At 46.8% G+C, this 14,544-nt stretch overlaps 1 protein-coding gene across 9 annotated transcripts in view; it reads right to left on the bottom strand.

Annotated features, from left to right (window-relative positions):
• The window catches only part of DAB2IP (DAB2 interacting protein), a 272,314-nt gene that overhangs the window by 193,484 nt on the left and 64,286 nt on the right, over positions 1–14,544 (bottom strand). For 2 of the 9 annotated variants that reach the window (XR_003092149.1, XM_014526703.2), the window contains exon 1: positions 3,799–4,292. The exons of 3 other annotated variants lie outside the window; for them this stretch is intronic. Coding sequence is in view for 5 of the 6 variants with exons in the window: in XM_014526703.2 (XP_014382189.1) it covers positions 3,799–3,940 (142 nt within the window). In the remaining variant the exon portion in view is untranslated. Of the gene's footprint in view, positions 1–3,798; positions 4,295–14,544 lie in introns of those variants that run through there. 4 more of the 9 variants (XM_014526710.2, XM_014526705.2, XM_025193972.1 and 1 more) reach the window with 3 other exon arrangements.

Raw genomic sequence — 14,544 nt, 5'->3', positions numbered from 1 at the left:
TTCTTTGGGAGATTGCTTTACAGCCTAGCAGGGCCATTGCATGCCGGAAAATATTTCCTGAGCTCTGAATTGAATTCTCCACTGCTTAAAACCCCACCAACGCCTCCCTCCCTGCCCTAGCCACCAGGCAAATACTGTCCTTCCATGACCTTCATCCCCTTTAGAGGGTGCTGCCCTTCTCCACGTCCAGAGGAAGGACATTACTGCTGAGCTCAGTGCAGTTTGCTGAAGTCATTACAGGCCCCCTCCCTGCAGGAAGCTGCAAGACATCACCTGTTCCCACACATTATCCCTGGCGGGCTGCATGGAAGCGGGCTGCCAAGACAAACAGCTGCCAGCTTGGTCCAGAGAAAGGCACGGAGGAGATTCTCCCTCCTGCTGCCTCAAATCCTTCTCCTCTGGAGAGGCAACAAGCAGCCATCTTCTGCTCCTCCAGTGCGGTGCTTCTCAACCAGGGTGCCTCGAGATCCTTTCCAGGGTGCCGTGCAGCGTTGGCACCGCCAGGCATGCAAACATGATGCACAAGATGAACCCAGAAAGGAGCCCATAGTGTTAAAAACATTCTGCCCTGCTGTGGTCTTTGCAACAGAAGATTGACACTCTTATTTTTTCTGTATTCAAAAAACAAGTGAAAACGAAGAGCTGGCATTTTCCAAGTGGGGGCCTCGAGTCTAATGAGGGGTGCCTCAAGTCTAAAAAGGGTGAGGGCCACAGCTCCAGTGCTTGCTCAGGGAACGCAGCAAGCCTGGCCTTTCCCTCAAGCGTGCAAGCCCCAGCTGCTGCCTCAGGACATGTTACCAGCCAGGCGGGCAGCTTGGACTCCACAGCCGAGCAGGGCTGCTTCCTGGTTGCCAGTCACACATGTGGAGCCTGGAGCCGCTGGGAGCTGGCCACAGGTGGGGAAGCAGGAAACAAACACAAACTTCGCACCGGCACTTTTTCTTCCTTCAAATGCTCAGGTCTGGGGACTGAGCAGGGTCTGGTCACGCACAGCAGGCAGATGCATCCCTGCCCTGTGGGAAGGAGCTAAGCCGGCAGCAGGTGGTGGCACCTGTGCTGCTCCAGCTCCAGCTGCAGGGCTGTGCCACCCAGGAGGGTGCAGCAGGGACAATGGCCAGTGATTCAGGCAGGGCAGGAGGGAGGGAGGTGCCAGCAGAGAAGACCCCTTTCCCAGGGAACGTGTAACAGCTGGTTGACCCCCACCCTGTGTCCAAAAGCAGACTAAAGTAACCCCCCCAGGTCTGGGTGCAACTGCTGGATCCAGCTGCTGGCAAATCCCTCTTGCTGCATTGCATGGGACTGCAGCCAAATCCCTGGATGATGTGGTTAGTAAAGCACCAGCATCCTGCACAGCACGCCCATGGCTGGCTGAGCAGATCCTAGCTCAATCTTGCAGGATATCTCTACAGTATTTATGACTGTAATAGCCTCATATCACCTGAAGATACCTTCCCTTGGGGGTGATACCTGTGAGCCTGAGATACTCTATGTCACTGCTCAAGGCTAGGTTTGGTGCTACCGTGAAGTGCTTCACTCTATAACGTTCAAGCGCTGCTCGTCCACGCTTTACGAAACGTCACGGCCACCCGCGAGTCCTTCCAAGAGATCTTCGGGAACGTGGGTAGATCAGAGAACAGGGACCAAGTGCAACTTCATCAAGCGGCCTTCAGCTTATCAATGGGACCTCAAAGGCAACCAGTTCACCATCTCTGAAAACAAAACCCCCAGTACTAGAGTCGTGCCACTTCACACTGGTTAATGCTGCCTGAGCCCACATAGCTTCCAAATTCAGGCCAGATGAGCATACATACCTCAGTGCCTCATCCTTACTTGTGTGCGCTCCTTAGCCAGACTACAGCTCCCACCTTCATGAGGCTGCTTGTTCATTAACCTTCCAGTTAGGCCAGACATCTCAAGAAAGGTCTGTCTCATGGTTGTCCAGTACTGCCACTACTAGCCTCTCTAGGCTGCACACTGGGATACTGGGCTGAACCTGCTGCATTTTAATCTTAGTCACTTCTCACCTCCAGGCCTCTGTTTCTGCATCTCTTAAAATGGATGAGTCAAGAAGGATTTCTTACCCATCTTTGCAAAGTATTCCAAGATCTAGAGATGTGAAGAGCTACAAAAGTGCGATGGATTATTAAGATCGCACCGGTTAAAGCCACGAACCCCAGTGGCACCCCGCATAAAACCAGAAACATGGAGGAGGAAAAGTTATCTGTTATTTCCTGATCAGCAGCCAAAGGTTTTAGTCGGTTCAGATCTGGTTTCTAATCAGCACTAGGGCAGATTTCAAACCAATCTGCCTGCATCTCTCTAGTATCTCCCAATCTGCCTAGCATCTCCCTAAATATTTCAGCCCGCATTCGACGCAAATGGTGATGGTTAGTCCATGGTGGGCTATTTATGGCAGTGAATGCATCTCGCCTGTCCCAGTAACTGAAATGGCGGTGAAACATTTTGGTTGTGAATGATTTACAAATAAAGGGGGGGAAAAGGAACTGGTACGTGCTAACGGGTCTACAAACAAGCACTGCTCCCTGCCAGACAAAACAGGAATCAACCGTGGAAAGGAACACACCGTCTACTTAGAGGAAAAACTGAGCTAGTTTCCTTATAGTTTCCCGAATAATGATTCAAAACACTGAACGAATTCTTCCAGGAGAAGAACCAGATGGGAGGAGACAGCAACCAAGCAAAAACTTTGGGGCCAAATTCTGCACTCGCCTTCACTGCTGTGAATCTGACTTGACTCCAGCGAGATCAGCATAAAACCATTTTTAACACCAGCAGAATTGGGCCTTGGAGTTTGGGGTCAGTTATAAACTTCTTTTCACACAGCAAGAACAAAAATCCCTTTTAAGGAACGGCTTTGAGTAATGCCCACCGAGAAGCCCGAGACCTTTTAAATATGCCTGACCTGGCACAGAAGAAGTCATGCACAGCCCTCCTCCTCTGCCTCCTGGAAAGATATTTCAACAACAACATGACTCAGAGACAGAACAGGTCACTTCTTTTAGTGCTTTAACTTTAGGCACAAGCCGCAGTAAAGATTTATTCCACATGGGAAGAGAAAGCCAGAGCAGTTTATTTTTTTAAAAGCGCGGCTGGGTCAGTAGCCGCCTGCAGTAGGATGAATGGACCGCTCGACTGCGTACATCCCAAAGACACATCACTCTCTGGACCCAGCTCCCACTACCAAGGAAAAGCATATTCTTTTAGAGTGAGATTTGCTAAAGCGCCCAGGTGACTTTGGGATATAAATCCTGGGAGCTTTCACTGCGACTTAGGAGACTGAGTCCTCAGACTCCTTGGGAAATTGCACATTCAGAGGCACGCTGCGTCAAGGCCCCTGAAGGTGCTCCATGGGGAAAGAAGAACAAATTCTAATAAGGGCTTTGCATTCAGACTGCATAGCTTATTCACCAAGCTCAAAGTGATTTAAAAACATCAATTAGATCTCAAACGTCCCAGGGAGCTAGGAAGGCACTGTTACCTTCGTTTTACAGGTAGAGGAGCTGAGGGACAGGGAGTGGAAAGGACTTGATGTCAATGTAGGGAATAAAACCTCCGAGTCCTGACTCCTAGACCCACGTCCTTATTGTTACCTCCACTCCTGGCCCACAACATTGCCCAGGCAACTCACCTGTCCCAAAGATCACTGTCAACTCTGCAGCATACAGGTACACCTATGAGCACTTGCACCGGTCATTACCTCTAGCAGCAGACCCGGCTGGTAAGCAACAGAAAGCATGTCTTAGCACTTTAATTAGATGGAAATTTGATTGCAATTACCCCGGCTAAGTGGCCTGTTCCGGCTCCGGGATCTGCTACGCTGTCTCTGAAGTCGTGACCTCCGAAGCAGTCGGTAGTAGTAGGATGGTCTCCCAGAACTTTTCCTGCTGTTCACTGACATTTTTGTATTGATTTCACACATAGACACATGCACGCGCGTGCTCAATCTCCCACTCTGACGCAGTGGCAGCACTTCCAGCGTTTATTGGAGTGGAAAGAGGGGGGGAAATAGGAACTCTCCAATTTAGACATTTAAAATAAAAAGAAAAGGAATAAAAAAAACCCTCCGCCAACAAAAACCTGGCATGGAGTGCACTGTCTGAGCAGGGAAAAAACTCGCAGCCAGCAAGATAAACTGTACTAACAACTCCTGCCCCCAAAAAGATAAGCCTGTTGGAATTGGAAAAGGAAGCCTGAGTTGGCCTGGCCTCTTGAAAAGTGAAGAAAAGGCTGGACAAAATCCTGGACTGGATTGCCTCCACGGGACGGCCACATCTGATCAAGCTGCACTGGAAAAATCAGATTGTTTCCTGGAGGGGGGCGGGGAGGGAAGGGAAAGGGGCTGCACTGCCCTGGGTGCTAACATGCTTGCACGTGCCCCTGGCTAGCTGATCTTTGCAAAGATGAAGTTTAAGGCAGCTCTGTTTGCAACAAAAGGTGCCTAGGTCTTTATGAAAGAGGAGCTCGAGGAAGGGTGTAATGAGTTCCTTGCCATGGGACACATGTTAATCATCAAGAAGCAAAAGCCCCGGAAAATGAAGTGAAACTTGAGAGGGGAAAACTTTAATTAGAACTTGACTGAACGGAGCTCTAGACTCCCCTGGAGGCCCTTTTCCTTTCAACATTGAAACTGAATTATAGCACATCACACGAGATAAAGAAAGGAGCCTATTTACCACTCGGATTCTGACTGCACGGGGGAGTCCGCCTGTGGCTCCTAGGGCTCAATAGCATTACATTTGAATGGGCACTATTAATGTTTCAAACCATGGAGAGAGGAAGAAAAAACCCCCCATGCCAACTAGCTGTACTCCCTGCATCTCCCATTTCAAAAGCGGAGCTTAGAAGTGAGTTACCTAGTCCTTCGTCCAGGCTGTCACAGCATCCAGCAGAGACGAAGACGTGCCCTTGGTCACGGGCATGGACATACCCCGAGAGAAGAGGAATGGCGGCCAAGGAGCGAGTGCATTAGCTGTTCTCACCGAGGAGTCAGCATTGGCATCCCAAGATCATGAAAAACCATGAGAACTTGACAGGGGATGAGCTGCCCAAGTGTGGCATTTGCACAGCGCCTGCCTGCATTGGCCCAACCTCACCAGGTCTGGGTACCAAATTGATCTGCTGGAAGGTCAGGGACAGAAGAGGCTTGGAGACAGAGCCCTGCTATTTGCCCCATAAGCTTTCACCCCTGGGGTAACCTGAAAGCTTTCCCCGCTGCTGCCTGTGCTGTACCTTTTCTGGGAATAAGCAGAAACTGTGGGTTTCCAGGGCTCCCAATCCAACACCTCTGACTGGTGCTACATTCACTTCAAGAAAACAAAGAACACCTTTAATGCCACTATTCTCCAACCATTTGGGTTGGTCTAATAAAAGATATCAAATTCACCCAAGGAACCTTGTCTGTCTTTAATGCCACCATGCAGTCTCCCAGCCACCACTGCACTCCAGTCTCGCATCTCAAGATGCCCAGGTCAAGCTGGTCAGGGGATACATTAAGATTTGATATAATTTAGAGCTTCTGATCAAAATACTGAGAAATGAAACGTTTAATTTCTCTGCTAAGAAAGCCCAGTCCATTACAAAAAGCGAGTCTCAGTCATTACAGAAGTCCAGGCCTGGTTTTGAGGCCTTGCATGAGGAATTCTGCACTAACTTTTCGACAGCGCAGGAATGAACCAATCAACATGGCAATGACAAGTTCAGGTCAAGTAGGCAAGATCACAGCTGGACAACAGACGACTCTTATTGCATCTTACTGAGGGGGAGAGGTTACCGAGTGACTTTCCACTGCCTGCTTTCCACCCAGCTGCACCGTCACTGCCCAAATTCACACAGCAAACTGGGACAAAGAAGGATGAGCCGCAGTTGCTATATTTTAACCACCTAACATTACCCAGGAGAGAATTTTTTCACCATTCAAATAGGTTAGAATAAATTAACTTTAAAACATTTTCCAGAAGAACTCAGACTCATCTCGACTCATATGTTATCCATTCACAAGAAGTGATATGCATACAATAGGAAAATCCCAAGCTATCTGGACTTCAGCTGGCAGATCTGACTGTTCAGATATTTCCCTCAGGCTTTGTGCCCTAGATGATGAGCTGGGAACCTCCTAAGAAGGATGGCTTTGAAGGATGAATGGGAGCTACTGGCTTGTGTCAAGTGAGAAATGCCTTCGGAGCAGTCGTTCCCAATTGCATCTCATCTCATTCTCCCAGTGGCATTCCCCATAACCCCAACACACAAATGGACACAAAAGCATAAACAAATGATTTTAAAGGTTCGTCCAAATTCAGAGGTTTGAGAAACATGAAGTTACCAAGCCTGCTTTTGTTTAATCAGAACTACTTAACTCAGCGACCGTCCATCTGGGATGGAGTGAGAGAGACGGACATTTAGTGCTCTGTGAGCAGGTGGAAACGATCAGGAGGCGTGTGCTGATGGGTCTGCAGCCATCATGCATTTATTCAAGTGCACTTAAGCATCTGTTCTATATTTACCCTTTTTTTTTTTTTCCTTTTTTACCATCAGAGGTACCTTCAGAGACGGCCATGCAGGTGACCATAAAACAGAACAAGTTAATGAAGGGCTATAAAGTGCAATGACAAGAGAAGGGAGCCCTACAGTAAGAGCACAAATAGGTGGGAGTCTTGTTAGAGTTTTGCTGGACCGCCTCTGTCTTTCTTGCTCACTTTGATGATTGCTTGACAGCAGAAAGTTCAGATGCTGCATAGGAGTAGGCAACAAGAAATGACCCACCTGGGAGGTAACTTGGCTGCTTTGGACCTTTCCAATTAAACAAGAGATGCTTCTTCCTCACACCCATTTTGAAAGCCACCTCCCAACACCATTTCTTTTCTGTGCAGATGAATCCGGTGCTTGCAAAAGCAGCTAGATTAACAGCCCTAAAGAAAGATGCCTACATCCAAAACGGTCTCTATGCAAAACCAGTTAGGTAGTGGCCATACAAGACTTCCTACCACAGCCCTGCCAATGTGACCTACTCATTCCTCCAAAAAAGAGGAGCTGAGGCTTCATGGGCTCACTGCCAGATCTCACAATGGGCTGGCAGAAGTTCCCTGAATAGAGAGCTGACCCATGACACAGAGGTCACTTCAGAGCCACCAACAAGCAGTGTCATCTGCAACGAGGGTAGGGTCTACACTATTTAAGTTTAGAGCAGATTGAAGCTGTCCTGCCTTGCAGGATATGGCATTTGTCACACAGGCCTGCTGCACTTTCTACACCACTGTAAGCTGGATTTATTCCATTCCTTTGCTAAAACCTTACAGGAGCTGCAGAAGCGTGGGGTCAGCAACAACGGTCCGCAGTGGAGACAGAGTGGTGAAGGAAGATGCTTCTCCCCAGTTTTACCCCTTTTTCTCAATCTTTTTTTTTTTTTTTTTTTTACTTATAGTTTGCTACCTGAAAAATAACCACTGGTCTTCAGCACGCCTATTCCCCAGCCTCTTCAGTCATCAGTCTTCCTCCTTTCTCAAAGGGCTGTAGAAGAAAACCATCATCTCTTGCAGCCATCTCTGCTTCTGTGGAAGGGGACTCACAATCTTCATTCTCATTCTTTATTCAAAGTGCACAGCCGCTGCCTCCGTCATGACTGCAGGGACCCCAACAGGACAGGGTATGACAGTCTGTCACTTCATATCCCCAGTTCGTGTGATGCCTCTACTTGCCTACAAGTCTAATATCAGTGATAGTCCAGTGTCTTTTGGATTCAGGCCCCTGTTCACCAGGAACTGAACTGAGAACTGCCTACAACATTTTGCCTGGGATAGAAGAGAGCATCCATGAGGGGGCAAGGCCAGTCTTCCAATCTGTGCTGAACCAATGAAACTGAAAAGGAAAGTTTCCAAAAAAGCCCCCAAATATATACATGCTAGCCCCCGCTGGCATAACAAGGAGTAATGGGCACAAGTTGATGGAGAGGAGGTACAGACTGGACATCCGAAAAAACTACTTCACAGTTAGGGCGGCTAGGAGCTGGAACCAACTTCCAAGGGAGGTGGTGCTGGCCCCTACCCTGGGGGTCTTTAAGAAGAGGCTGGATGCCTACCTGGCTGGACTCATTTGAGTCCCGTTTTTGTTTTTAGGGTTTTTTGTTGTTCTCCCGCCCTGGCGGGGGGTCGGGCAAGAAGATCTATTAGGTCCCTTCTGACCCTAAAACTATGAAACTATGAAACTACATATACACACACATATATATATATATATATATAAAATGTAAATGTTTGCAAATGCAGTCCCCTCTGGGGTGAAACGCAGTGTGTTCCAGAGCTGCACAACACAACTGCACCAAGGTGCAGAAAAGGAAGTCAGAAATAAACGTTGACTTCAAATTTAGAGCTAAAATGCAATGCTTAATGTTTATAATAACTGGGCTGTACTACTGAGATCCCAGGATAGATGCTTGCTGTCTGTATGCTGATAAAACTCAAATATGAGTGGGGGAAAATAGTAATTATTTATGTTAGATGCATGGAAAATAGTAAAGAAAAGCAGTGGGGTAGGAAGGCAAAGGGGAGGGACTTGGGTCTGAGAACATAAACATGGAAGAGAAGTCTTGGAAATCTTACAAGAATAAAATGACTCTTCCTACATAGCTGCTCCCTACAGAGATGTATTATTATTAATTATTATTATGGTTGTTGCTGTTATTGTGGGGTCCCACAAGATCAACATCCCGTTGCGCTGGGTGCTGCACACACACACAGTAAAAGGTCTGGCCTGTAGAGTTTGCCATCTAATGAAGATGACAGGCACTTTGTGGGAGCTAAGAATCACCCCCGTTTCAGAAGTGAACCACACAGCGACTTGCTCCAGGTCAGGATGGGAATCGGAGGCCGTGCTGGGAACAAAACCCAGACCCTGGGGGACACTGTCCAGAGCCTCAGCCAGCTTTCCTCTCTGGACAAGCAGGGGTGCTGCCAGATACAGGCTGACAGGTGCTCTTGCATACATCAGTGTGGCTTAACAATGTACCACCCCACTGTCCAGATGGGTTTAAAACCAACATTTCCCACTGAAGTGCCTAAAGTCAGGCACTCAAGTGCCTCAGTTTCCGCCCAGAGCTTCTACTGACTTTGAACAGTCGAAGAATGTGGGAGTCGCATGAAAAAGCAAGTCAGGATGCTCCACAGGGCAGCTGGCATCCCCATTTCTTGTGCTGCCTCATCTAACCACTAACCAACCTGCCTCTCCATCAGCACGATAATTTTTTTGGACCATAGCTTACAGGTTTGTGTGTGCAACACGCTTCCTCCCCAGGGCAGGAGCTCAGTCCAGGCAGCGGACTGACTCCCAGGACGGAGACTGCAGTAGGTAAACACAAGGGCAGACAAATACGTTACTCACTGTGCCGGGAAAAATTGTATTGCATGGCAAACACCACAGCAGACAGCCACGTGGGAAGCGCCACTCGGCCATCAGGCAGGTTACAGTCACACCAAGGAGAGTCAGGGTGTCTGAGAACCGAACTGGAGATATTTCCTGAGCGGTGCAATACACTCGGGGCCTGCCAGGGAACAGGGACTGACCTCGGAGTAGGGACATGCTTCCTGACTCTTTTCCAGCAGAACAATACAGCTAAAGAACACAGACCTTTCCAGGTTGATATCTAACTCCAGCTGGGAGAGACCTGAATAAAACTCCAGGTCATTTATGCTACACTTTACTTCTACCGACGTTTACCACCATAGGAAGTTCAAGTCTGATAGCTTCATTTGTATCCTGTGTATTCATGACACCAATCAAATTTCAGGCTAGCCGAGGTGTGTGGTATGACCTCATAAATTGATAAACATGTGCCGAGTCTGATGCAGGTCTTGGTTAAGGAAGATCTGCAGCAGGTCTTTTATTTCCCACGTAGAGAACTGTCAAAATGAAATCTGAAATCTCGCCTATCTTAGGCAGGCTGCTGCTTTAAATGACAGAGTTGCGAAACAAAGGGACATGAGCCTCTGGTGTGAAGCACATTCACACAGAGCATTCCTGCTACACAAGAAAACTTTTTGTATTGCAAAAAAGAGGAAGAAAAATGGAAAATCCCATATTTGCTTTGGGTACAAAACTTCCTGGCCCCATACGGTCTCTGCAAGTGGTTGCTATGAGGCTTCATTCAAGTCCAATCGTTCTCTACCGGGATGTTTTTACTAAAACGAAGCTTTAAAACAGTGAACCACTGAGTGATTAACAGGGGACCTCTGACTCATGGCTTCCAGGCATCTCCTGGTTCCTTCACCAAGAGAAAATTAAACCAGGAGCCTACTATGACCTCTGCAATCAGACCTAAGAGGTTTCCAGTTAACTCAATTCATAGGCAACTTGAATGTGTTCAATGAAACTCTTTTGCTCATTCCCCCAGCCCAGCTGAGCCAACAGTGCTATTTACAAGGGTGACCTAACAAGCCAGACTAAAACAACAGCTTTCCTCCTAGCAGAGGGATCCAAGCAGAAAGAATTCCTCCTGACATGTGATAGTACCCTTAGTTTCTTTTGTGCCGAATGAGAAGTATGTAACACCAAATACACGGCCTGAAACTGGTGCACAAGACCGATGCGCAGAATCCTCTTTGCACAGGATTCTCCTCTTTGAACAGGAGATTTTGCAGAAAGTTGCCTGAGCTATCTAGCGAGAACTGACATCACCATTTTTGCAGTCCAGCTGCTCAGAAATACATCATTTACAAGAGCAGGAAGGGGTAGGAACAGAAGGGAAAAGTTCCCTGCCTTTTAGCTAGCATCTGCCAGAACGTCCAGGACAACCTTCTTCCAAGGAAGCTTCATTTTGCTGGGAAAAAAACATTTAATTTTACTAGGAACCCAAATAAAACCAGGGCTTTTATTCCGGTCACCGCATAAGGAGGTGGTTTATTTGCAATCAAAACAAAAACTGAAAACTTTGAATATTTACAACTTCAAAAATGGCCAAAAATTTAAAAAAAAAAAAATAGAGAATTTTTCAAGGGAAATGAAGATTTTTTTTTGTTTGAAATTTTGAACACAACTTTTTTTTTTTTTAAGCAGATCTCAAAGGCCCCAGCATCTGCTTTTTGCAGAAACATGTGGGCTCCAGGCACTCAGCAGCCTTTTCCTTATTATTGGGTTCCTACAAACAACTTTAGGGAAGTCCAGGTAAATGCTGGCCAATGGGTTTTCTAAGACTGACCATGAAATAGATTCCTACAGATGCATGTGGGAGGATCAGCTGGAAAATAAGTCAGTGCAAGTTGCTTGATGGCTGGGACTGAACCTGGGGCTAGCAAGAGGAAGATCAGAGGAAGATCTCAGAAACTCTGTTCTGCCAGATCCGCATGTGTATTCATCCAGCGGTCTCTAAACTAAAGCTGCAAGGACACAGAGAAAGTTAAGAGGAGTTGAAGGGACCCAGTTTCAGGTTTTATTGGAACTTCAGGTCTAAACCAGTTAAAGTTTGTAGCCTACGAGTCCAGCTTGTGCCAGCAACTGAATCTTAACAAATGCATCCATCCCCACAGGATGCAATGCTTCCAACTTCATTATCCTACTCCCAGTGGAGCAAGTCTCCTTGGCATAGAGATGGTTAGGACCAAAGTAAACTAAGAGCAGAGAGAGTGGACCCCAGAGCAGAAAGTAGTGGTCCAAACTCCTGCTTTCAGTCAGTCTGTGGCAGTGATGGAGAGATCATAGAAATCTCCCAGCTAGGAAGGGAGAGCAAGGATTCAGAAGAGAGAGATGGAGAAGGTCCAAAGGGAGAAGGGAGCTGGGAAGGACAGGATGCCCAGGGAGCGCTGACATTCAGGTGGATCTTGGCAAGTCCACTGTAATGCCAATACCTCCAGTTATAATTTCTAATATCGGTAACACATGCATACACCGATCCCTGCCTGTGCTGTGCAGACAAGAATTAGATGTTTTTATATACTTTGTGATTTGCAAATTCCTAGCATAAAAAAAACTATGCCAAACCCAGGTGAGGAATCTAATTATCACCAGAATTATGCATTCTGTGCTCACCTCAATATAGAAATTCATGTAACAAAAAAATCCAACACCCTAAAACTACTTTTTACTTTGTATTTCAGTGCTAACCTTGCTATCAGGTTGCTGCAGGGAATGAACAATTTCATAAAAGTCCTGCATTCAGGCTCCGTATGACAAATGTATTAGTTATTATTAGCAGAAATCTCTCAGCTATTTTTTTGAGAGCCCTACCATTGTGGTTTCCCTGTGCGGCATGATGAAAGGTCAGGAAAAATGATCAACCTTGCTGCAAGTTGCTACAGGGCATTGCTACCCTTGTCTGCTGCGAAATCCATTCAGCTTTAAATACCCAAGGTAAGAAGAAAGGTTTCACAGGTGGTCTCAGGAAGCTTAACAATTCACTTCCCACAGAAATCATGCTTACCTAGTCTGCAGGAACTAGTGCTGCTGAGATGGAAAGCTCCACTTGGATGCCCATCCTCTGGATATGGAAATACTTCTAAAGCATAGAGTAAGGACACAGGGGATTTGCACGGCAATATGAATCAGTGCTTTCTTGTACACTGCATCCCATGTTAACATCATGCTGGAAGTGGCATCAATGTTGACAAGTGAAATGAAAGATTCAATTGTTTACCTATGGTGTGTAAAAACCTACTGATGAATTAATAAATAAGATACTTCCAGTTCATGTGTAAGTGCCCAATAATCATCTTATACTTATGTAACAAATCACCGGCTGATGTACACAATGCAAATTGAATTTCTCATGTGATACATGATTTGCTTCCTTTCCCTGCAATCTAAGGGCGCCTATACACGTGCAGTGAGGCTGCTCCGACACACTGTGATTACACGTCTAGGTGCCCCCAGAGCCGCTCTAATTCAAGCGCCCTCCCCACTCCTGGAGCATGTGCATAAACGCCCTGAGTTGCAAGCTACTCTGCAAACACGGATGCTGCGTGCAGGCCATACACTACTTGCTACTTGGCATCAGATTACACTTTTAAAGAATCCCTTTTGCCAAAAAACTCTTAAATCTTCAATCCTGGCAGTCTTATGCAACTGTGTGCCTAGAAACCATCATGCACTTGAAAAGGACACCCAATTAACTGGATCAGACTTGAAATTTGGGCATTGTTTAAATTTACAAAACCAAATGGAAGCGTTTCCATCAGGTTTTATATTTCTGTGCAAAGTGTTTTGTTTGAATTGAAACCTTTCCCACAGAGCGAGGAAACCCCAAGACAGAAGCTCAGGGCTACAGTGTAAGGAAAGTGTACCGAAAGTGCTCAATCTATTTTCATTGTGTGACTTCAGTGGAAGGCAAAAAGTGAACAGCCTGCCTAAAAGTGTGAAAAATAACCTCAGGGTTTTTTACCGCGCAGGGGCGTGAATGTTGTTAAGTGCATGAATTTTACCTCCGCCGCAAGAATAAACATCTCCCCCACGCTGCCGGCTCTTCGGGATCAGCACCACAAACCAGCAAGTCCGAACTCTCGTCTGACCCACCCAGCCCTACCATCTGTGATGGCACTAACTCACAGAAGATATAAAGTAGGAATTAACATGAATACAAGTTATAGAAGAACACTAATAGGCCACCCAGTCATTCCCATTCGGTGTCAGCAGAGCACTTGGGTCGACAATGGGCTTTGCTGCCTTTTCCCCGCAGGCAAGACGTTCAAATCCAAACTGCTCCCTCGAGCTCTCTAGGAGTGATCAAGATCTCTCGGAGCTGTATCTAAACACCTCTTGTACATGCACTGCGCTGACCTTCTCAGTGGTCTTAAAATTAGAGATGGAAGAGAGCTATGCTACCAATTCCTCTATCGTGTCTCATATGCCATGTCCCCTCTTGTTTGAACTTCCCCAAGCAACTCCACTCACCCCTTTTCTTGGAGTGATTACCCCACAGCCTCACCACTTCTCCATATTCAGCATGGTTTCATCACTGTTCCTCTCCTAGTGTTTTCTCTTTCTGGCTACTCTAAATAACACCTCTCCTCCTTATAGGAACATGTGCTCAGACATGCTCAAACTTCTGCCGACACCCACCTGATGACTGGTGGACAAACTTCTCCTAGGGCATCGATGTGACCGCGGTCTTTGCCTGGCTTGTACAATTCATTAGTTGAACTGATACGCTAATACGTCGTGGTTGGTGTTTAATGTTTGTGAATATTTTGTCCGTTACAAGCACAGTACGGTCACTCCTTCAGCAAAAGCGCTGTCAATTTAAAATGATTTAAAATGGGAGCTTTTGCTATTATTCTTGATGAACTAAAACAGTGGAACAGACAGAGCACAGCGAGGCTCGCGTGCGTTCGGACTGCTAATGAATACAAGCTGGATCCACGGGGTCACTCTCCGTCCTTGATACGCGGTGGTATGGCTGAGTTGGGAGAGGGAGAGTGGAGAGCGCGGAGGGGGAGGCATTAGAGCTAAGGGGAAAGGAAAACAAAGAAAGACTTAACGAGCGCAGCACGCTGACTATATGGTAAGTTTGGCTGGACAGTACCGGTGGGGGCCCCGGCATTCCTTTTG

Source organism: Alligator sinensis, unplaced genomic scaffold (assembly GCF_000455745.1).
Source record: "Alligator sinensis unplaced genomic scaffold, ASM45574v1 scaffold611_2, whole genome shotgun sequence".
NCBI lineage: Eukaryota > Metazoa > Chordata > Crocodylia > Alligatoridae > Alligator > Alligator sinensis.
Note: the sequence above shows the minus strand (reverse complement) of the source record. Positions and strands in the feature narration are given on the sequence as shown.